Here is a 21936-nt window from a genome sequence, read left to right on the forward strand (position 1 = left end):
TGTCTGGGATGCTCTTTCTCTCTTCCAGGCTGCCATGAGATGGTTGGCCAATTTAAACCTTTCCTGCTTTATGTTGATTTCTCTTGGGTATTTTTGTAACACTGACAGAAAGCCAACATGAGAGAAGGACAAACAAGTCAAGGCGAGCAGATACACAGAGCAGGGAATCTTTGACAGATTCTAGAGACTTTGTGTTGGTTCCAGGAAAACATAAGCTTTCATTTGGTCACCATCTCAGTTTGCCTTTCCAGTGACCTTTTCATGATGTAGGAAAGATTATGAAAAGTAGACCCATGATTCCTTTTTCCCCCCAGGGAACATCCCTAGATCCCAGCAGGGTTAAGGATCAGCTGCCAAGTTTCTCCTGGGTGAGGCAGTGGGCTGGGGAGGGCCCAGAAACCTCAGCCTGCAGTCCTAGAGCATTTTCCTGAGACTCTGTATAGATATAATTGATCATATCTACATACAACACACTGACAAACTTTAAAAACAGATACAAGAAATCCATATGTGAATATATTTATGAATATTTATGACAGTTGTGCAGAGTAAAAGCAGCAGACAACTGACAGGAAAGCAGCTTGCCCTGGCATCCCCACCCCTTGGACACTAAGTCCTCACATCACAGAAATACCTGTGTTGTTAGTCCCAGGAACATACATTTCCTTCCATGTGTCCAATTAATTATAAAGTGCTCAGACTAAAAAGCATACTATGTTTATCTTAAAACTAAATAATTTAGAAAGTTAGGGAGTATGAACAGTGACATTAGTATTTTCTCTGTTTTCTTGAAAGACTGGCCTGGAACTTACAATGTAGCTCAGGGTGGCCTCAAACCCTTGGTGATCTTCCTGCCTCAGCCTTCTAAGTGCTGGAATTTTAGGAGTGTGCCACCATGCCTGGCTTTTAGCATTTTCTTTTAAATATGCAGTTGTGACCCTGAGGTTGCCAAAGGCAGGTAATGGGTGGTGGGGTAGGGTGTTTTTTAGAAGGCTGGAGTGGGGAGGACTGTTGTATTTAACTCATTTCTAGCACTGGCAGGGCTGGGCCATGGGGCCATGCTCTACTGTGAGTCTTACTGTATACGTGAAGGTGAAAGCCACCTGCCTCCCCAAACGCTGCCACAGAACAGGGAGGGGATGGTGGGAAGTGACCCCTGGCATCTGAGCAAGCAGATCAGAGAAGGACTCAGGGAAAGAACACTTAAGAGCCAGCAGAAGGGTATTAGATGGCTCAATCCTGCCCTGAACTAGGCGCTCATGATAAGAGCCACATGGTCTTTGAAGAAAAGGTATTATATGAAAGATTTCTGGATAAAGGCTTCATCTTGTGAGAAAATCACAATTGAACACAATAAAAATGCAAATATATATTTTTTAAAAAAACAAACGACAGTATCTAACTCCAAGACACTGATCTCTTCCACCGATAGCCCAGGGTGGGGCTGATCCACAGGGCCTAGGACACTGCACAAACCAAGACATGACTTTGTTGAACTGAAATTCTGTCACCCACCAGAGAACCTTGGGGACATTCAATGATTAAAGGCCACATTTAATGACAGATGAAAACTGTCTCTTTTACTTACTGCAGCTTAAGTCTGATAAATTGACTTTGCTATAATCATCTACTGGGAAAACTGGTAAGAAAAGCCAATCTTCAGACTTCAACATGCCCTGAGACTCCAACAGTCTTGACAGGGGCTAAGATAGTTCATGAATTCCAAACTGAGTCCAGCTTTGCTAGGAGGGAGGCTTGGTAGGGTCGGGCCGCAGGTGCTGGGACAGACATATCCTCCTGGCCTGGCTGCCTGTTCTGCTGGGGACTGCAGAAGGGACAGGGCACACACAGACATGGCACATCCTCTTTCTAACCTGGGCATCAGTCTTCATTTTGGTGTTAGTCTGCAGAGAGCAGAAACCCTCTGCTCTGCTCTTCCCCTCCCCACCCAGTCTAAATATAGCAGGAAACATAATCAAAATAAATTAGATCATCTGCTGCTTCCCAGTGCCCTGTGAGGGACAGACAGGTTTATGGTGACAAACTGCCCAGGACAGCTCTGAAGACTTAGCTGCTCCAGTGAGTCCCCAGCTCACTTCTCAAGGTTCCTGGGAGTTCACCCAGCCCATGTCCACACCTGTATCCCTCTAGGCTTCTGAGTACTCTTTGGACAATTTCTTTTTCTTCTCAAAGTTTCACCCTCCATATCCATCCCCCATTCCTCCCAATATTTGAATAGACACTTAGGGATTTTAGAGGTAAAAGGCCCTCATCTAGTGTCCAGTATCTGCCCTACCCACCTTACACACATGGGGAAACTGAGGCACAGAGAGGGCATAACCTGGCCTAAGGTCATTCAGCAGTCAGTGACAGAGCAGACCTCAGGCCCAGGCCCCCATCACACCCGAGCTTCTGGCCCTCAGTCGGCCTTTGGCAGGGACTTCCTGTGTGAGGGAGGCACCAGGTGGGGGGGCAGGCTGCTGGGCAGCTCATAGCCATCCAGCTTGATCTTGATGAGGTGCTTGGCTAGTGCAAACTCCTCCTCATCCAGCATGCCATCGCAGTCACAGTCGGCCAGCTTCCAGATCTTGCCCAGGACACTGTTGGGCAGCTTGGAGGTCACCATCTCCTTCTTGGCATTGACACCTGATATCTTGCCATTGATGGGTGACAGCGTATAGAAGAGCTCGTCATAAACGGGCTTGTCTTTGGCCACAACCCACTCTTCCTCATCGGCACCCTCCTTGGCCCCCTCCCCATAGCCCTGGTTGAAGGGGCCCTCGGTGGTGCCATCGAAGGCACCACCCTGCACCATCTGCGTGGGCATGCTCATCTCTTCCTGGCTGATGAGGCTCATGAGGGACGAGATCTTGTTACTCAGCATGTTATCCACAGCTTCGATCAGCTTGGGCTTCAGAGAGTGGAACTTGGTGAAGTCATAGTTCTCAAGCTGTTCCTGCAGAAAGAGAAACCAGATTTGGTGATACAATCTCTGCAGGAAGTGCTGGAGGGAGTTGGGTCTCCCTGAAGGCATATAATGCCACACCCTGTGCCATTCCCAGCTCTCTTTGCTGGGGCCCCATGTCCAAGCTCACCAGATGCAGAAATGGCTTTGGAACAGAAACTAGCTGCAGGGATCAATGTGGCCTGTTCTACAGTTGCTGTTCTCTCTGGCAGCTGCAAGAGTGACAGAAACCCTCTAGGACTTTGAGAAAACCTTTTACCTGTCCTTTTCTTAATGCTCTGGAGAACTAGTATGTTTTCTCTCAGATAGGTTCTACAATATGCCTCAGTACCTTAGCAATGATTCTGGGAGAAAGGACAGGATTATAACCTTGTTTTTTTTTTTTGTTTTTTTTTTTTTTTTTTTTTGGCACCCTGCAGCCCTGGTTGGCCTGGAACTCAGGGATCTGCCTACCTCCCTCAGCATTTCTGATCTTCCTAGTCTAGGTGAATACAATCAGGATCAGGGCTGAGGCCATAAAAAGTACAGATTGCATTATAGAGACATCAGACATTATTTTTTTCTATCAATTAAAAGATTGTGTAATGACCAAGAAAAAGGCAGCACAACAATCCTAATGCTAATAAGAATATCCAGCAATTAAGGAGCACTTAATCCAGCAGTTAAGCATTGTGTTGTTTGCTTCTGTTACTCCATGTAGTGTTCATAACTACCCTGATGTGAGAAGTACACGAGTCTTAGGAAAAGGAAGTCCAATTTGCTTTAATTTGGAGTTATGAAACTAAGCTAAGATTGTGTAAGTAATGTATATGAGGACATAGATGATAGATAGATGGTAGATAATGGGTGGATGGAAAGATAGAAGATATATAGATGATAGATAGATTAATGATAGCTTGGAACTCACTATGTAGACCAGGCTGGCCTTGAACACACTGAGATCTGCCTGCCTCTGCCTCCCAAGTGCTGGGACTACAGGTGTGTGCCACCACGCCCGGCCTAACCTTTAAAGTCACATGGGGTGTCCAGATGCAGTAGACTAGAGTACATGTCTGCCCACTTTGCACCAATGTGCTTTGTTCTGTGATTTGGGACTATATTTCGGGAAAACTATTGTTTGAGAACTTTGTAGTAGGCTGAGTGTGGTAGCACATACCAGTAATCCCAGAACGCAGAAGGTAGAGGCAGGATTGCTACAAGCTTGAGGCCAGCCTGGTCTACACAGCAACACCCTGTCTCAATTCCCTGGCTCTCTCTGAAAAGAACTTTGTTTTTGGATCAGCTGAAAACAAGAAACATTCCTCTCAGCAATGGTTCCAGAAGGCTGCTACAGTGGAAGCCCTGGGGGCAACCCCACAGAGGCAGCCTGAACAGAGTTCCCCCAAGAAGGTACTTAGCAGGCTGTGGGAATCCTGTAGCTGTAGACTAATCAGTTGTTATTTCTAAAGCAGGGACAAATGAATACAAGTTGAAAATGGGAAGGGCAAGTAGGAGGCCAAGGAATGAGGGTATGTGAACTAAGGCAGCAGGGCTGAGCATCAGGAGCAAGGTCATGACAGGTCTCAATCCTACCTCTTGGGAGAAGTGACCTGGGAGCACAGGCTCTGGAGAGGGCCTGGGAACTCAGCAACTGCTTGTCTGCTGAGGAGGGGGGGGTCACAGAGGCTCTGTGGATGGTGGAAAGGAGAGAGCCCTTCCCACCTGGTTTCTCTTTGCTTACTCATGCATTCATGTGTGCATTCACAATCCATCCTTCATGCATGCAGCCATTCATGCATTTGTCCCCCATCTCTACCTGGTTACTTGCTATGCATGACTCTCCTGGGGCCCAGGGATGGTCTCTACTTTAAGGGAGCTTTAGTTACACTGGAGGAAGAACACTCCAGCTGCTTAGTTTCTGTCTACTTTCAAAAAAGACTTGTGGAAAAGGTTAACAAGAAATAGAAAAAAGTCAGTAGAAAGGGATTAGAAGGGTAGGGACATCACACCAAGTGTCTGTAAAGAAAGCTGCTCCTGTAAGTGATAGGTAGAGAGCGGGCGTGAGCGAGCGGGTGGATGGAGGAAGGCACCGAGGCACAGATGGAATTCTCAGCGGGATACAGATTTATTTCCCACGGGGCACCTTTCCCTCGGGGAAGGGAAAGATGTCGGGGGAAGGAAAGGGGAAAGGGGAAAGGGGAAAGGGGAAAGGGGAAAGGGGAAAGGGAAGGGGAAGGGGAAGGGAAAGATGTCCGCCCACGGGTTGTGAGCTGGGACTTCATATATGGGGCCTTTAGGGTGTGGAAGGGGGAATGTTTGGGGGAGAAATCAGGGAGGGGGAAGCAGGTAGGATTAGGGTGTGGAAGTGTTTTCTTTTTCCTCTTAAGATAAGAGGAACTCTGCTTATCTTTGGAGGTCAGAGGAAAGGCAGGCTGCTTCTCAGCAGAGTTTGTAGGTCCCTGTTGGGGAGGGGGGGAGCTGCTATTTGGAACCCTAACATTAAGAACATATGAACTCAGAATTCTGGGTGCCCAGGGGGTCCCTTCACTCATTGCTGTGCATAAGTAAGATGAGAGATGAATTTCCTCTGGCCTTGAATGTGAAAAGTTCCTAGGGCCTAACATGAGGGGCCTCAAAGACCCAATGAAAATGGTCTTCAACAGTTTTACTAAGTAAATCAGGAAGCATCTGGTAAGGGGGGATTTGCATGTGTATGTATGTGGTGTATGCACAGGTATGTATGCAGGTGTGTATACCTGTGCATGCACAGAGGCCAAAGACAAATGCAGGTGTGCTCCTCTATCACTCTGCTGATTCCTTTCAGACAGAGGTCTCACTCTGAACCTGAAGCTTTTATTTCTTGGGTAGAGCAGCAGCTAGCAAACCCCAGTGATCCTGAGAAGTTTCCACTTCCCTCAGTGCTAGGGTTACAGGTGTGTGCTGGACCACATCCACATCCAGTTTTCACACAATTGCACAGCAGGCACTCCCCACCACCGCCCCCCAAGTCTTTTTGAGACTTAGCCTCTCAAGTGCTGGGATTAAAGGCGTGTGCCACCACATCCGATTTACAGCAGGCACTCTCCAGCTCATGGCAGGCAGGGTGTGTGTGTGTGTGTGTGTGTGTGTGTGTGTGTGTGTGTGTGGCTGGGAATTAAATGTAGGGCTTTACACATTCTACACAAGTGCTCTACCACTGAGCTATAGTCCCAGCCCCCATGGCAGTTCAGGGTCTTGCTAGGTAGCCCTAGCTGGCCTGGAACTCACTATGTAGACTAGGCTAACCTGCAATTCAAAGGGATCTGTCTGCCTCTGCCTCCTGAGTGCTGGGATTAAAGGTGTATGCCATCAAGCTTGGCCAATGACAGTTTTTATAAACTCTATATGAGTTATTTCTGTATAGACAATTCTTGCTGGGGTGAGGGAGTGGAGGCAGGGAGACCTCAGAGAAGTCAATCTTGATCTGGACAGAGTCAGTGTGATATGCTGTTAGGGAAAAACATATTGGTATAGACAAAGACATCATACTTTTATTGTAAAAATGTGAGAAAAATGGCAGGGCGTGGTAGCCCACACCTTTAATCCCAGCAGCTGGGAGCCAGAGGCAGGTGGGTTCTTTGTGAGTTCCAGGCCAGCCAGGGCTACACAGTGAGATCCAGTCTCAAAAACAAAACAACGAGCCGGGCGTGGTGGCACAGGCCTTTAATCCCAGCACTTGGGAGGCAGTGGCAGGTGGATTTCTGTGAGTTTAAGGCCAGTCTGGTCTACATAGTGAGTTCCAGGACAGCTGGGGCCATAGGGAGACTCCTGTCTCAAAAAGACCAAAAAGAAAAAAAGAAACCAACAAAACAACCCAGAAGCCGGGTGTGGTGGTGCACGCCTGTAGTAGTAGCACTTGGGAGGCAGAGGCAGGCGGATCTCTGTGAGTTCAAGGCCGGCCTGGTCTACATAGTGAGTTCCAGGACAGCTGGGGCTACAAGGAGACTCTGCTTCAAAAAGACAAAAAAACAAAACAAAACAATGGAGATCAGGCAGATGCGCTATTGATCCCAGAGCTGGAGGAGAATGGGGGGCGCCCCAAACCTCCTCTGATAGGGGGGTTGTACTCCAGCCTGACGGGGAATCCAGGCAGGGACTGGCCCAGAGTCTTGGCCCAGTCTGACGCGGAATCCAGGCGGGTCAGATGCAAGATTCTGGTCGAGTCTGACGTGGAATCCAGGCTGGCCAAATCTTTTTGGGAAAGGGACAGGGGAGGCCTTCTTGGCTGACTCTGCGCGCTGCGAGATTTTCATTTCTCCCTCTAGGGAGCCGCCATCTCATACTGTCCTCACCCTCTGCTCGGACCTCTGCCTTGTCTATCGACTTTCCAGCCTACTCCTTCTCATTCCTCTCCTTATATTTCTTTTTCTTGAAGCTTATCCCACGATGGGCCAGAAAGTCTCATCATCTTCAGCTCCCCTTGATCTAGTTCTTAGTCATTTTCAGGATTTCAAACAGGTGACCTCAAACATGTCCAGACTCCATGTCAAGCTGACCCGTCTCCAGACCCTCTGCACCATTGAAGTCAAATGGCCACCGGAAGGCTCCTTTAACTTGTGCCTCATCTACAGGGTTCAAGGAGCTGCCTTTGGGGAACTGGGGCACCCTGACCAGATCCCCTACATCCTAGGTTGGCGATATCTGGTCCCCCCCCCCCCCCGCGCCAAGCTGGCTGCGTCCCTTACTGCCGCCCTCACCATTGGGGCCTAAAGGGGTCAGCCACTTTGCTTCCCCTGAAGAAAGTCCAGACCAAAAACCCATCGGTCCCGAAGTTCTCCCCTCAGCGCCAGAGGAAGATTTACTCCCGCCCCCTTATGGGGCCCCACTGAGTGCTCAGGATAGAGCTAGAGAATGCAGGTCCCAAGCCTCTTCCTCTTCTTCCAGTTCCTCCTGGTCTCTGTCCCCGGCTTCCATGGCTGAGCCGGCCCCTCCCATGGCCCAGCCCAGCCCATTGCACACTTGCTTGGGGGGGCGGGGCACGACAGTATGAGCTCTTCCCCTGAGGGAGAGAAAGGGTCCCTGAGGGAGGACGGAATTGCACCCATAGTCTACTTTCTCTTTTCTACTAGTGACCTGTATAATTGGAAGTTACAGACTCCCTCCTTCATGGAGAAGCCTCAGGCCCTAGTTTCCCTCCTGGATACCATTCTTTTTACTCACCAACCCACTTGGGATGATTGCCAACAGTTATTAAATATCCTGTTCACCACTGAAGAACGGAACTGCATCCTTCGGGAATACAGACACACAGTCCCTGGAGATGATGGGCGACTGACAGAGAATGAGGACTTGATTGCGGCTGCTTTTCCTCTCAGGCGCCCAACGGAGGGATGGGACTATAACACTCCCGAAGCCTGACCTTGGTGAAGGAAAGCCAACCCATCTTTGCCTTTGAATGGCAAGACCTGAACCAGGGGTTTAATGGACAACTCACTTGGACACAACTGCCACAGGGGTTCAAGAACCCCCCATGATCCTTGACAAGGCCCTACATCAGGACTTGCAGGCGTATCGGGCTTCGTACCCAGAGTTCCTCTCCAGCACTACTCTCAATCCTGCCACCTTGCTGCCAGAACTGGATCTTGAGGTCCTGCACGACTGCCTGGAGGTACTCTGCAGCTTACATGGGACACGGGAAGACCTGATGGATGTTCCATGGCCCCACCCGGACTTAATTCTGTTCACGGATGGAAGCAGCTTCATTAAGGAAGGAACTAGATGTCTCTCCTGCCAGGTTACTAATCCAAGAGGAAAAGTCATGCCCCCAGCCAGAAGGGAGAGGGGTACTGCGCCTGGAGTCCATTGGGAGGTGGATGTCACTGAGGTAAAACCTGGCAGGTATGGCTATAAATATCTCCTAGTTTTTATAGATACATTTTCAGGATGGGTTGAAGCGTTTCCCACAAAGGGGGAAACTGCCTCAATGGTGGTTAAGAAGATCATCGACGAACTAATACCAAGGTATGGACTCCACTCTGTGATCGGGTCAGACAATGGACCAGTTTTCATCTCTAAGGTAACTCAAGAGTTAATTAAAACACTAGGGACTAATTGGAAGCTACATTGCACATACCACCCCCAGAGCTCAGGACAAGTAGAGAGAATGAATCGGACTCTTAAAGAGGCCTTAACCAAATTAACCCTAGAAACTGGCAATGACTGGACGGGCCTCCTACCTTTTGCCCTATACAGGGTCAGAAATACCCCCTATACTCAAGGCCTAACACCTTATGAAATCATGTATGGCCAACCACCCACTTTGCTTCCCAAGCTGCCTTCAGATGTGCTAATTGATTTGTCTGAATCCCAATTTCTTAAGTTCCTACGGCCTTACATATTGCACAAAACATTTTCCCTCTGCTGAGGCATATTTACGAACTACCACCAGCCCAGCCACACGGATTCAAGCCAGGAGACCTTGTTTGAGTGAGACGACACCATAAAGAGCCCCTTGGACCTTGTTGGAAAGGGCCACACATTGTGATCCTCACCACCCCCACCATGGTCAAAGTGGATGGTGTCAAGACCTGGATACATCATTCACACCTGAAATTGGTGCCAAATGACAAACCTGATGAACTGAACAAGAGATGGAAGGTCACACGGGTAAAAGACAATCCTCTCAAGCTAAAAATCACTGCTGCACCCTAACCCCTGTTGCCTTTTTATGTTTTCTCATAGAGACTGCCCTAGCTAACTCCCCCCTATGGACTCCAAAACCTCACCTGGATAGTTAGTAGCACATCCACCGGGAAGATAGTGAACATCTCCTCTTACCTGGGACCTCTAGGCACTTGGTTCCCCAAGATTATATTCAACCTTTGCGATCTGCTTGAAGGAACTTGGGACTTGTCCTCTCTTCAGGCAGTGCAGACTATGGTTGCCAGAGTCCCCATGCCCGAAAGAGGACTCGGGAACACCACTTTTATGTTTGCCCAGGCGACAATGGTAACCAGAGAAGTACCTGTGGGGAGCTGGGGGACTATTTTTGTGCCTCTGGGAGCTGTGTGTCTACTGGGTATTTTAATTGGGCTTCCCCAGTCACTACTGGCTTAATCCAGGCAATGGTGGTCCCTGGCCGGTCCTGGCTTCTTAGAAACCGCAACACAGGACAACTTGATGGACCATGTACTTCCCTTAGATGCATCCCTATCTCCTTGAGCTTTACCCTGAAGGGAAGGGAACTCAAACAACAACAAAAATGGATTGATGGGAGAACTTGGGGCCTCAGGCTATACGCCTCAGGAACTGACCTGGGGGTACTTTTTTCAGTCCATCTTCAGGTGGGTCCAGTCTTAGGAACTCAGATGGGGCCAGCTTGGACAATGTTACAACCCATTGGACGACCAACACTGGCCTTGACAATTTTTAAATCTGCCAGCCAGCCAGCCCCTAGCCAAATTGTCCAACCTGACAAAACCACCACTCTGCCCACCCATAGATCTACCCCCTGGGGGGGTCCACAAGGCCCAAAAGCCCCTGCAGCCATCTCCTGGACTTACGAACCTCCTAAATGCTACCTTTATTGCTTTAAATAATACCTCCCCTAACCTCACTATCCATTGCTGGTTTTGCATGGACCCGAGCCCTCCCAGGAAATTATACTGTCACTTCTGACCCCACTGCCTGTAGAATTCCCCCACCTATGGGAAGAAGGGGGCTTACCCTAACCCAAGTGTATGGAAAAGGGCTATGCGTGACCCCCTCACATAAAATTGTCCCCCCTTCTTACCAACATCTATGTAACTCTGTTCAAGAGATAGGGGCTACTACATCTAACCCATATATGGTGCCCCCCAACTCTACTTGGTGGGCCTGTACCTCTGGCCTAACTACATACCCCCACTCCTCCATTTTAAACCAGACCGGGGATGTTTGTGTACTAGTGCAGCTGGTTCCCCATCTATATTATAGAACAGACATAGAAATGGAAACCAGAGTCTCAGAAGAGTCTATACCTCGGAGGGCCATAGGAACCACTGCAGCTGTCCTGTCTACTTTACTTGGGGTCGGAGTAACCACTGCAACTGGTTTGGGGGTTTCAACGCCAGTCCTCCAGGATAAAAATTATCACCTTCTTAGACAGGCCATAGACTTAGACATACAATCATTAGAAATGTCTGTCCGCCACCTCAAAGACTCTCTATCCTCTTTAGCTGAGGTAACCTTACAAAATAGGAGAGGGCTGGATTTACTTTTTCTAGAGAAAGAAGGACTCTATGTTGCCCTAGGGGAACAGTGCTGTTTCTATGTCAATCACTCGGGAGTTATAAAACAGTCTTTGGCTGAGGTCCATAAAAGACTTAAGGAATGGAAAAACGAATGACTAAATCAACAAAATTGGTACAAATCCCTATTTGACCGGTCCCCATGGTTAACAACTTTGATCTCAGCGATGGTCGGACCTCTCCTCTTACTCCTACTAGCAGTCACCTGTGGCCCCTGTGTTCTTAATGCCTTGCTCAAATTCATCCGAGAACGGATACAGATAGTCCAACTGATGGTACTGCCTTCACAGTATACTCATTTACACCAAAACCCTGAGCCTTACGACAATATAGAAATAGTTCCACCACCCTAAATGCACCATCTAACTGCTTCTTTCCACTTCTGTAATTTGCTTGGCTTAAAGATTTAACCCTTGCCATAACTCTAGGGGGGAATGAAAAGCCAGAATGCACTAACTCAGTTTTGGCTAGCTTCTTCAGACAAGCCCCGACAAGCTCAGGCATATTGTAAATTTTTCCAATTGCTACCCCCCGCCCCCAGGGAAGCTATAGATTAAGCAAGCCCTGGACATGTAAAAGCCTTTATAAGGTATGAACAAAAACTTCTGGCCCTAAAAGATATCAGTCATCACATTCCAATGCCCTGAAGACAGCTGCTACCAATCAAACCTTTCCCCGTACTTAGGATATGGGGACATCCGATTATTTTAAAATATGCTTGGCACGTGTGGGGTTTCTGTGGAGCTCCCCGATAAAAGCCCCTGCCTGCTATTGTTCGGGGCCAGACTACACCTTTGGCTAGTGCAGTCTGTGCCCGGCTAGCCGCCATCTGGTTATTTTTACTTTAAATTCCTGAATAAACTTTTTGTACAATCTCCTTGGTATTTGTGGGAATTATTCTAGATTCTCAAACCCTAACACCACCACACATGGCTAATCTTATTCTTTTATTGAGGCAGGGTCTTCCTGTAGCCCCAGCTGGCCTGGAACTCCATATGTAGACCAGGCTAGCCTTGATCCCAGTGATCCTCCTGCCCCTGCCTCCTGAACGCTGGTAGTAACAGTGTGTGCCACCTTGCTTGGTGCTAATCTTATTCTTTCTTAATAGCTACATCACGTTGAACTGCTTAGCAGGGCCATTTTGAGTAGGCTGTGGAAGCTGTTTCTAACAGAGAAACCCAAATCTCAGTTCCCAGAGAGTGTGGTGGGTAGGAATTCTGTGCTCACATTTGGAAAGGGAGCCCAGCACTTAGACTGCTGTGGGGCCAGAGCTGAAAGCTGAACAGTCTTTCATGTCTTCAGAATTGGGCCTTCCAACATGCTTGCAGGCAGCCAACACTGTGCCATCTAATCTGCTGTGCTGGGCGACAACCTAGCACAGCCTGCATCTGGCTGAGCAGTAGAGCAGGGCAGGTCTGCTCTCTAAAATGAATTCTGGTTCTCGGGTCCTGCAACCTCACTGGCAGATTACAGTCAGCATACTGCCTCCGCCCTCAGCACCAGTGTCACCAGCACTCTTGGCTCCTGCTGCCAGTGTCCTGTCAGTGGAGGGGACAACTGAGGAGGAGGGATATAGGCCACCTACACAAAAATTCCAATGCTACTGGGTAAGTAGTCTGGATGCCCCTGGGTGTATGAATACCTACGCTGTCCCTCGTGAACAAGTTGGAGCCCTGAGCACACAAGGTCCCTGTGTCTGGCAAACAGACATGTGGGGATGCTGTCCGCCCAAACTGTCTACCAGCCTGCAGAGGACACAGATTCTGATGGCAGATGTGTGAAGGAGCAGGACCAGTGGCCACATTTTGCAGGAGTGCAGGATGCAGCAGCTATTGGTGAGCACATAGGAAATAAACCCTACATTCTTGTCTCTATCGACTTTCCGGGCCTGACCAGGGAGTGTGGAGGACAAGTTATACCATTGTCACTGTTGCCCCTCAGCAGCGCAGCCCCAAAATGGCAGTCTTAGTGGGATGATCACACAATTTGTATCCACTGAGCCCAGGATTCTGGAAGCACTCCTTTCTGAGCACAAGGGCCAGTTCCCAGTCTAGTACCCAGGCTGGGATACCTTGCCCAGTCACTCCCAAAGTTCACCAGAAGCTGTTTTCAAATGTATGGGAGGGTAGAGCAGGCAAGGAGGGCTCTGCTGCCCTCTGCTGTTGAAACACTGCCAACTCATCAATGAGGGGGTCAAATTCTTTCAGGACATCTCAGCAGTCAAGGCAGTGCTTCTAGTGCTCTCCTGTGAGAGTATTAGATACCATGTGCCACAGATCAGATTCTCTCACAACAGGGTAAAGGGCAGACACAGACAGCCTCATGAGCAGGTCTTGGAGCCTAGTCTAGCACTAAGGGAACTGAAATACACATCTGGTTCAGTATAACAGCAGCGAATCCCCCTGACCAGTTGAGAAGAAGGGAGAACAGAGACCTAAGCTGGCTGTTGTGAGCCCTCCTCAACCTTGACATATGACAAGTCCAGGACAGTTAGCTCCAAGATTTTGCCTCTTCCTATGCTCTGTTAGGGTCACACTGAATGCTTGTCACAGAGGACGGGAGATCAACAGGTTAAGGGAAGGGAGCATGCTAGGCATGCATTTACTGAACGCTTATTACACTCTAGATGAGGGGGAAGGAAACAGAGTGAGCAGGACATGGGTCACTGAATGGACTATGGGCCACGCATGGAGTTATAGTTTTACAAGGAGACGCTGAATCATAGACATGAAATCATTAATTACACTGAAGCCTAACAGCGTTCCTGTGGCAGCAAGGAGCGTGCCATCCCAATAATGGGCTTGGCTGCTAAACGTCTCACTGCCAGTCATAGTCACTGGAGTAAAGACTAAGAAATGTTTTTATCCCTATTTTAAATTTCTTTTTATCAATTTATTCCAGGTATTTAAAAACATGCTTGACCATAGTTGGCTTAATTAATATTTCTTAGATGAATGAATAAATGAACACAAGCGAATACCACACCTGTCTAGTTGGAGGGGGCTTCCTGTTCTGTCCCAGGGTATGTATGTGCTTAGTGAAGCTGCTAAGGCATGGGTTTGGTCTATGACCATAGGGATTCTCAGCAAAGGTTTGGACTTGTCCATCTTCCAGATGAATGGGCTGTGGCCGCTCCTGAGACTCTGATTTCCTTGACTTCTTTTCTAGGAACTGTCTATTGCCCAAGCCCTGGGAGGCCTGAGTATCCTCTGACCGAGACAGGCCCAGGCCAACTGTGTCCCAAGTAGCTCTAGCTCTAGAGTCTGTTCCTTGGTTATGGAAGCCCACCTGGGGGCTGTGTAAGAGGCCTAGAGGGGCTCAATGGAGCCTCACGTTCTCATGAGAAGTCTCTCCCTATGGATAGGCCATGTGGACACCTCATTAGGCTAACGAGCATGGATGCCCTGTGAGGCCATGATACATGCTGGTGCATTTCTTCAATTTTTTCATTTAAGTAAAGATACCAAGTTCCTTCCTAAACTGAAGTTCCCTTCTGAAGGGTACACAAGGAGCTGGGCCTTGGGATGCAGGGTATAACCTGAGTTGTGAAAGAGGAAGTCTGTGGGAGACAATTCCTAGCATGAATCCCTATCTATGACCAGAAGAAACCCAATTCCTTCTCAGAATAGGAGAATACTCATTTTATTGCTAGAAAGAAAAAAAATATGTCTCTGTATGTCTTGTACAATAACTACACCTAGAACCTGTGACCAGATCATATGGACCAGAAGCACTCACCCTGACCTAGGGGTAAGGACTGGTCACCAAAAGTATGCCCCACCCGTGTCAGTTTTATTTACTAAAGCTGACCTTGCTGTGTCTGCCCACCCCTCCTCATCTCCTTTCCGAGGCCAGCAGGGAACAGAGGCCCAACCTTAGCCATGTCACTCTCGGTGGCTTGGAGAAGATGTAACTGTTGGACTCAGGTTACTGCCTTTGCAGTATTTTTTTTTTTTGAAAGTTTGATAGCAAATTTAAAAGTCAGGTGATTTACATATAGATATAGATTTCTGTTTCTTATGAACCATGTATTTTCATATTCCCACTGAGTAGTGACCCTTGGGCTAGACAGGATGCCCCCATGTAGGTGAGTCATATATTGTTCAACATCCCCTGACAAGTTCTCACTCTGCACTGGCAGAATCCTCCTCCTCCTTGTAGACTCTCTCTGGGAACCCAACCCACATCTCTACCTGACATGTGGAGACAGAGGCAGTCAGACATGCCTACCTGCTTCATGCAGTTATGTCAGCTGATGGCTGCAGGCTCCTGAGATCATGTCACCTGCTTTACAGAGAAGACTGGCCCTGCAGAGATGTGTAGATGTGTGCTATACTGGACAAGAAGATGGCGACCCTGCTTGGGAAGACATTCTTGTCTAACATCACTGTGGTGCAATGGACACTGGACACTAGTCAGGTCAAGGTAGCTGAATGCAGCTCCACTCTGGCTTGGCTGAAGCTGTCCAGACACAGCTCAAGGGAGACTCTGAAATCAGTGGAGGTCACCAACACCGGGCTTCCAGCAAAACCCTTGGTGCACACGGCAAAGTGCAGCTAAGTGCAGAGCACTAGACCAATAGAGCTCTTGGACCATGGTCTAAGAGGTTAGGCTGTCTGTCTTTTTTGTTGTTGTTTTTGTTTCTGTTTTTTGAGATAGGGTCTCCCTGTAGTCCCAGTTGGCCTAGAGCTCACTATGTAGAGCAGGCTGGCTAGCCTTGATCTCACAGAGATCTGGCTGCCTCTAGGTCCTGAGTTCTGGGATTAAAGGCATGCATCATCAAGCCTGGCCCATCTGACTTTTTCCTGTGAGCTTCACTGATATTTAGCTAACTGTTCCCTTTTCAAAAAAACATTTTGGGCCGGGTGTGGTGGCGCACGCCTGTAGTCCCAGCACTTGGGAGGCAGAGGCAGGCAGATCTCTGTGAGTTCAAGGCCAGCCTGGTCTACATAGTGAGTTCTAAGACAGCTGGGGCTACAGGGAGACCCTGCTTCAAAAAGACCAAAAAAGAAAAAAAGAAAAAAAGAAAAAAACCAAAACCAAACCAAACCAAACACATTTTGGAAGGCAGGCAACATCTGCTTTCATCACAGGAGCCTATCATGGGTCACCATTAGGAAGATGACTTCATCACATTTTCCTTTAATAAGCTGTGAGAACTTCATGTGTCCCTGTAACCAGTTGGGCAACATGGCCTCTTAGAGTCCCTATCGCCTTCATGACACTGTAATGGGCTCCCAGTACCTGCATGGCCTTGACTTCAGGGAAGTCCCCCGCAGAAATCTGGTATTCTCGCTGCAGCTGAACATATATTTCTGGTAGCCTGAAGATAAGCTCCCGTTTCTTGTTTTCCTTTCCAAATACATTTGGCATTTCCTTCTTCAGGTGGCTGATGATGTAGGCATGTACCTGAGGGGGATAGGTCAGGTGAGCACATACCACACTGTTCCAGGGAAGGGACAAATGAGACCCTGTCCCCATGCAGAGATATGGTCCTCAAACACAGCAGGTAAGGACCAGGAGCCAAGCTGCCTAAGGGTGGTTGGAATGTACTTCCACAGCTCCAGAGAGCTGGCTTCAACCAAATGGGTTTAGAATTGGAGCTGAGGTGGATCCAGAGGGACCAGATATGCTGAGGCCACCCAAGGTGAGCAGAGAAAACCCCAGCATCAAAGGTGAGGTAGGGGAGAAGGGCCAAAAAGACCCTGAGAAACAGAATGTGACAAATAAAGGCTGACAGGGCCAGGGAAGAGCTGACATCTGAGTTGGGTCCTGAAGAACAGTGGAGGACACAGAGGAAGTGGTGGTGGGGTGGTGGTGGTGGTAACAAGTTGGTGCATGTATCTGGGGCAGTATCTTGCACATGGTCTGGGAGTGGGAGAAGTGTGTTGCACAGCAGGCATCAGGTGCCACTGGAGGATTCACAGTGAGAATCTGCTGACTTAAAAGCTTGCATTAATGATGGTTCTGCAGGGTCAGAGAGACCAGAATAACGGTGTAAGCAGTCTGCTTCCCATGGGCTGGTGATGCTTCGCTGGGAAGCAGATGGAGCAAGGTGGAAGTGCAAAGAGGATGTCCTTTGAGATTCTGTCTTCAAAGGACGAATGATTTGGGAAAATTCTGTGGCCTTTGAGTAGTGATTCTGGTGTATGGGCAGGAAGTGAGCAGTGCCTGGGTAGGAAAGATTCCAGTTCTGGTGATTAACCAGAAAATATACAGAAAATTTCACCCGCGCCTGAGAGCAGCAGGAAGTGAAACTGGAGACTCAGCATGGTTATCTACACAGAAACTGCCCAGTGAGCAATGAGGTAGGCATGACCCTTGGGCATTCCTCCATGGAATGCTGAGATCTCTACAGGTGGCACTAAAGCCATTTCTGCATAAGACCAGCTGCCTGAGACCAGGCTGGATACAAACCTCCATCTGGGGAGGACCCCTAGGTACATGAGGGAAGCTCCCTAAACCCTGATCACCTGGGATAGCTGGGGATAGCAGACTCAGGATGGTCACCAAGGGATGAACAATCTCCCTGGGAGAGCACTGTCTGGCCTGTGTCAGACTTTCCCTCAGCATTTCCACTGTCCCCTGATTCCCAGCTTTAGGACAGTAAAACATATTCATTACAAAAGTTTTCTTTATAGAACATCAAGTCAACAGAGTAACTCAGAGGCCAGCTAAATAGCTAAAATAGGAAAGGATGAAAAACAGAGCAGTGATTGCAAAAAGAAAACAACCATGTAGCTATGGAAAATTCTATTAGAGAAAGCAGATTTCACTATAATTTTATGGGGGAATGGAAATTAGATAAAGGGGGTAAGCAGATCTATCCTACAGCTCAATTGACGTCCTTTGAGTGTGCACACTGGGCAGGGTCAAAAGATTTGAACAGAATATAAGCACACAGGTAAATGCTAACTTTCTACTTGTACAAAGGCCATCTTAACATATGCATATGTTGGGTAGGCTTGCTGCTGCTATGGTCCAGTTTCTTAAACTGTGGGTCTCAACCCCATATGCAGTTACATAACAAATGTGGAGGTCGTGAAAAATTGACAGAAGTAAAAGCTTTCTGAGTGGACAACGACCAAAAATTAGTTGAAAATCAAATGTGTAACGAAGCTGGGATGTCTCTCACAGCACCTGACTATGTCATATTATGTGACTTCACTGCAGCCTGGTTCTGAACACATGACATGTACTTTGTGTCGTGTATCATGTCACACCCTGCAGTGCCAATGAATTGCCTGAAATACCTCAGCTCAGATTCGAGACTATTGTACTGTATTATATGAACTGCAGTGTCTTTACTGTTTGTACAAAGTTTTCTGTTCTTATAGAAACGTAAGGATTTAATTATGGAAAACAAAGGCTTTCAGTATTTCCTTCCATCATTCCTCAGCAGGTAAGTATCAGATCAGTAGGCTTGGGATTAGGACAGAATTTCCAAACATTACTGAAGTGACTCTAAATATACTTTTGCTATTTTGTACTATGTATTTATGTGAAGGGACATTTTCAGCATTATAAAATTGGAAAAGGCTGAAGTTGAAGATGCTGTATGTCCTGCAGTATCAAAGATTTAATTCTTAGAGAATTGTACCCTTTGGTGAACAGGCTCAGATCATCAGGAGTTTGACCCCTTGTGACATGCCTTTGCAGACTGTAACAGTGAGACAACCCACACTGTAAAACTTACTCCTCAGCAGAATCATGAGATGTCTGCCTAAGCATTTAGACATGGTATATATCCCATCCCACAGGATCTAACAACCTTCCTTTTAACTACTGTAAAAGCTTTGCCTCTCAGTGGCTGATCCCTCCTCTAGTAATTTAGACACTGTGTCTTCTGCAGTATCTTTCACTAAATTTTCCCTTTCTATGTCAGTGTGGTCACTGGTGAATTCCTTTGCAGTCTGTCACTGTGGTTCTGGCATGGATATATATATATATATATATATAATCTCCATGGGTAAAATAAAAATTTCTCAGGCAAAGGGGGTCATGAGGTTTAAGAAGCCCTGGCTTAGGGTACAGATGTAGAGATTTGATTCTAAACCTTCCTGTCACTAGCAACCTTGTTTACTTTTCTTTCTTTCTTTTTCTTTGAGAGGGGGTCTTTTTGAGCCAGGGTTTCCCTGTAGTCCCAGCTGGGCTGGAACTCACTATGTAGGCCAGGCTGGCCTCGAACTCACAGAGATCCTTGTGCCTCTTTCTCCTGAGTGCTGGGGTTAAAGGCATGTGCCACCATACCCAGCAGCAACCTTGTTTACTTTTCAACAGACAATAACTTAACAATATTCACAGGATTCTCAGAGATAGCTAGAGAACCCGAGGTTTGGGAATCCATTATTTTAGAGTTCTAGGTTTTAAAGGCATTCCCAAGGCTATGAGGCAGTACAGTGAGCAATTCCCTTGCCTTGGACAGTGGGTACCTAGCTCTGGGTGGATGCAGCAGGGAGTCCCACAGGGCTTCCCCAGATCTCTCTGCATCATGTCTTAACCATGGACGTCTTGGACCCTACCCTATTCTGGAGCTGGAGTAGGGAGTCCACACACAGTTGCTTGGCTTCCCAGCTACAATGTTTCTTATTGAAACCCCATACCCCTTTCAGAGATTAGATTTGGGGCAGCTGCCAAGCCTGTGGGGTTCAGTAACATCCCCGCTCCCTACCCATATGACATGTCTCAGCTTCCAGGCCCCTTCTCAGAGAAGGCTTAGTTCCCTGATTTTGCTCCCTTCCTGAACCTCAGTCCCTGGACCCCTAAAATGGGTAGCCTGCTCCTGAATGCTGCCTGGACTTAAGACTCATTCCTGCCACTCCTCCACTGGCATCCCTGTCCTAGACTTCCAGGTCTCAAATGCCCTGCCATACGTGGGAAGAGACCTTGTGCCAGGTCTTACTCTTTCTACCTGTCTGCTGTCTGGTACTAAGTCATGACCCTTGGGTGACACCATGCTGCTCTCAGTACCAATTTCCACTTCTAGAAGTTCCATGGAGCCTCCCAGTGAACTGCCTCTGCAAGGCTGCCTACATCCTGTCCTTCCTAGGACATCCTAAGTTAATGACCCAGGTCTGATTCCACTCATGGGCCCAATTTTAAGAACTTTACCAAGCTATGCAGTAAATTATAATCCCAAGAATCAGAGTATTGATTTTGGAAGCGACACTCTAAATTCCTGGCTCTTAGAAATTTATGTAACTTCCTCAGAGCCACCCAGCTAGTGGGGAGATGTAGAGCTGGATCTGGCATCTAACTGCCTTATTATTGTCCCAGCAGACATAACCACTTTCTGTGTGTATGAGCCAACAATCTTGCAAAGCTGCGAGAAGTCTGGAATTCCAAATCAACTGTGTTCTACAGAACAGCATTTTGGAAAACTGATTTGGCTTGTGATTTGTAATTGCTCCTAGTTCTCTGGGAAGCCAAAGGGGCCAGTTACTCTCCTTTTGTCCACACCAAAAATGGGTGTATAAAGCCTACAGACATTAGGAATACCATACAGGAATGTGGGTAGAGCCTGTGTTCTTTTAAAAAATTATTTTTATTTTTCATGTGTTATAGTGATTTACCTGATTGTATATAAGTGCACCCATGCCTGCGATGCCTGTGAAGATCAGGTCTTGAAACTGGAGCTAGGGATGGTTGTGAGTCACCATGTGGGTGCTGGGAACTGAACCCAGATGTTCACTGTAGTTCTATGGAATGTACTTTGATCTTCAAGATGTTTTTCTCTTAGTCACATGTAATATGCAGAGCCTGGCTTTCCTGTTTGCAGTGTCAAACTCCTTTTTGGAGAAGTGAGGCATTTTGTAGTTCATCAGGCTGTAGTGTGTGAACATCAGTGCACAGTGAACCCAGTGAACCCAGTGTTCTTAACCACTGAGCCATCTTTCTAGTCCCACTGTGTTCTTCTGACAGGAAGCACCCTGTAATTTTCTAAAGATGCTTGGTAAACACAGGGGACAGGGTAGGTGGCTCATAAACACTGACAACTTCAAAGTTCACTCTTTCCCTTTCTGTGTCAAAGATGCTTCTCCAAACCAGTGCTGAAGGGCCAAACCTGGTTAACAGTCCTTGTGAAAGGTAACAGCTAAAACCTCTTGCTCTCTATGAGAGAAAACTAATAAGGGAAGAAGAATGGAAGAGTGTTGAGAAAGAGGTGAAGCAGGGAAGGGAGGACAAGCCAGCACAGTGCCTACCACTGCTGTCAGGCTGTAGCAGGGGAGCCATCATCCCGGCCTCAGTTTGCTCAGCCACACATGGGAAATGATATTTGCCACAGTTACTATGCAAATACAAAATCAAGTATTTGAGTATACTTTGTCTATGAAAAAGAGGAGTGTAAATGATACTAGTTATTAATTGTTGGCCAAGAGCCAACAGCTAGAGGGGAGGTAATGTACGGAAGGCTCCTGGTTATTTAATTCTTAGAGAGTAATTAATAAACCTTCTCTTTGAATAGTAATGTGATGAAGTTGGGTCCCAAAAGCTTAATTCACAACAAGTGATAATGAACTCTGAGCTCAACATTCTCATCTTGTTGAATTCATCCTTTTCTTTGTACAAAATTAGGGAAGTCTCAAGTTAACTAATGGCGACGACTGAGGGTAAATCCAGTGGATCAAAAGTACTAATTTTTCTGTAGGCTAAAAAAATCAATTAGAAAGGGATGTCCTGCTCTTTACATCTGTATTAATTTAGATATAAATACGTATCTGGAGG

General features: G+C 47.4%; 1 protein-coding gene across 1 annotated transcript in view; it reads right to left on the reverse strand.

Annotated features, from left to right (window-relative positions):
• Window positions 1-496: 496 nt before the first annotated feature.
• The window catches only part of Ehd4 (EH domain containing 4), a 97454-nt gene continuing 76014 nt past the window's right edge, over window positions 497-21936 (reverse strand). The window contains exons 5-6 of the mRNA XM_008846809.3: window positions 16456-16620; window positions 497-2956 (exon numbers count right to left, since the gene is read on the reverse strand). Of these exons, the coding sequence (XP_008845031.1) occupies window positions 2420-2956; window positions 16456-16620 (702 nt within the window). The 3' untranslated portion in view covers window positions 497-2419. The remainder of the gene's footprint in view (window positions 2957-16455; window positions 16621-21936) is intronic.

Source organism: Nannospalax galili, unplaced genomic scaffold, assembly GCF_000622305.1.
Source record: "Nannospalax galili isolate Female #2095 unplaced genomic scaffold, S.galili_v1.0 scaffold342, whole genome shotgun sequence".
In the NCBI taxonomy this organism is placed as follows: domain Eukaryota; kingdom Metazoa; phylum Chordata; class Mammalia; order Rodentia; family Spalacidae; genus Nannospalax; species Nannospalax galili.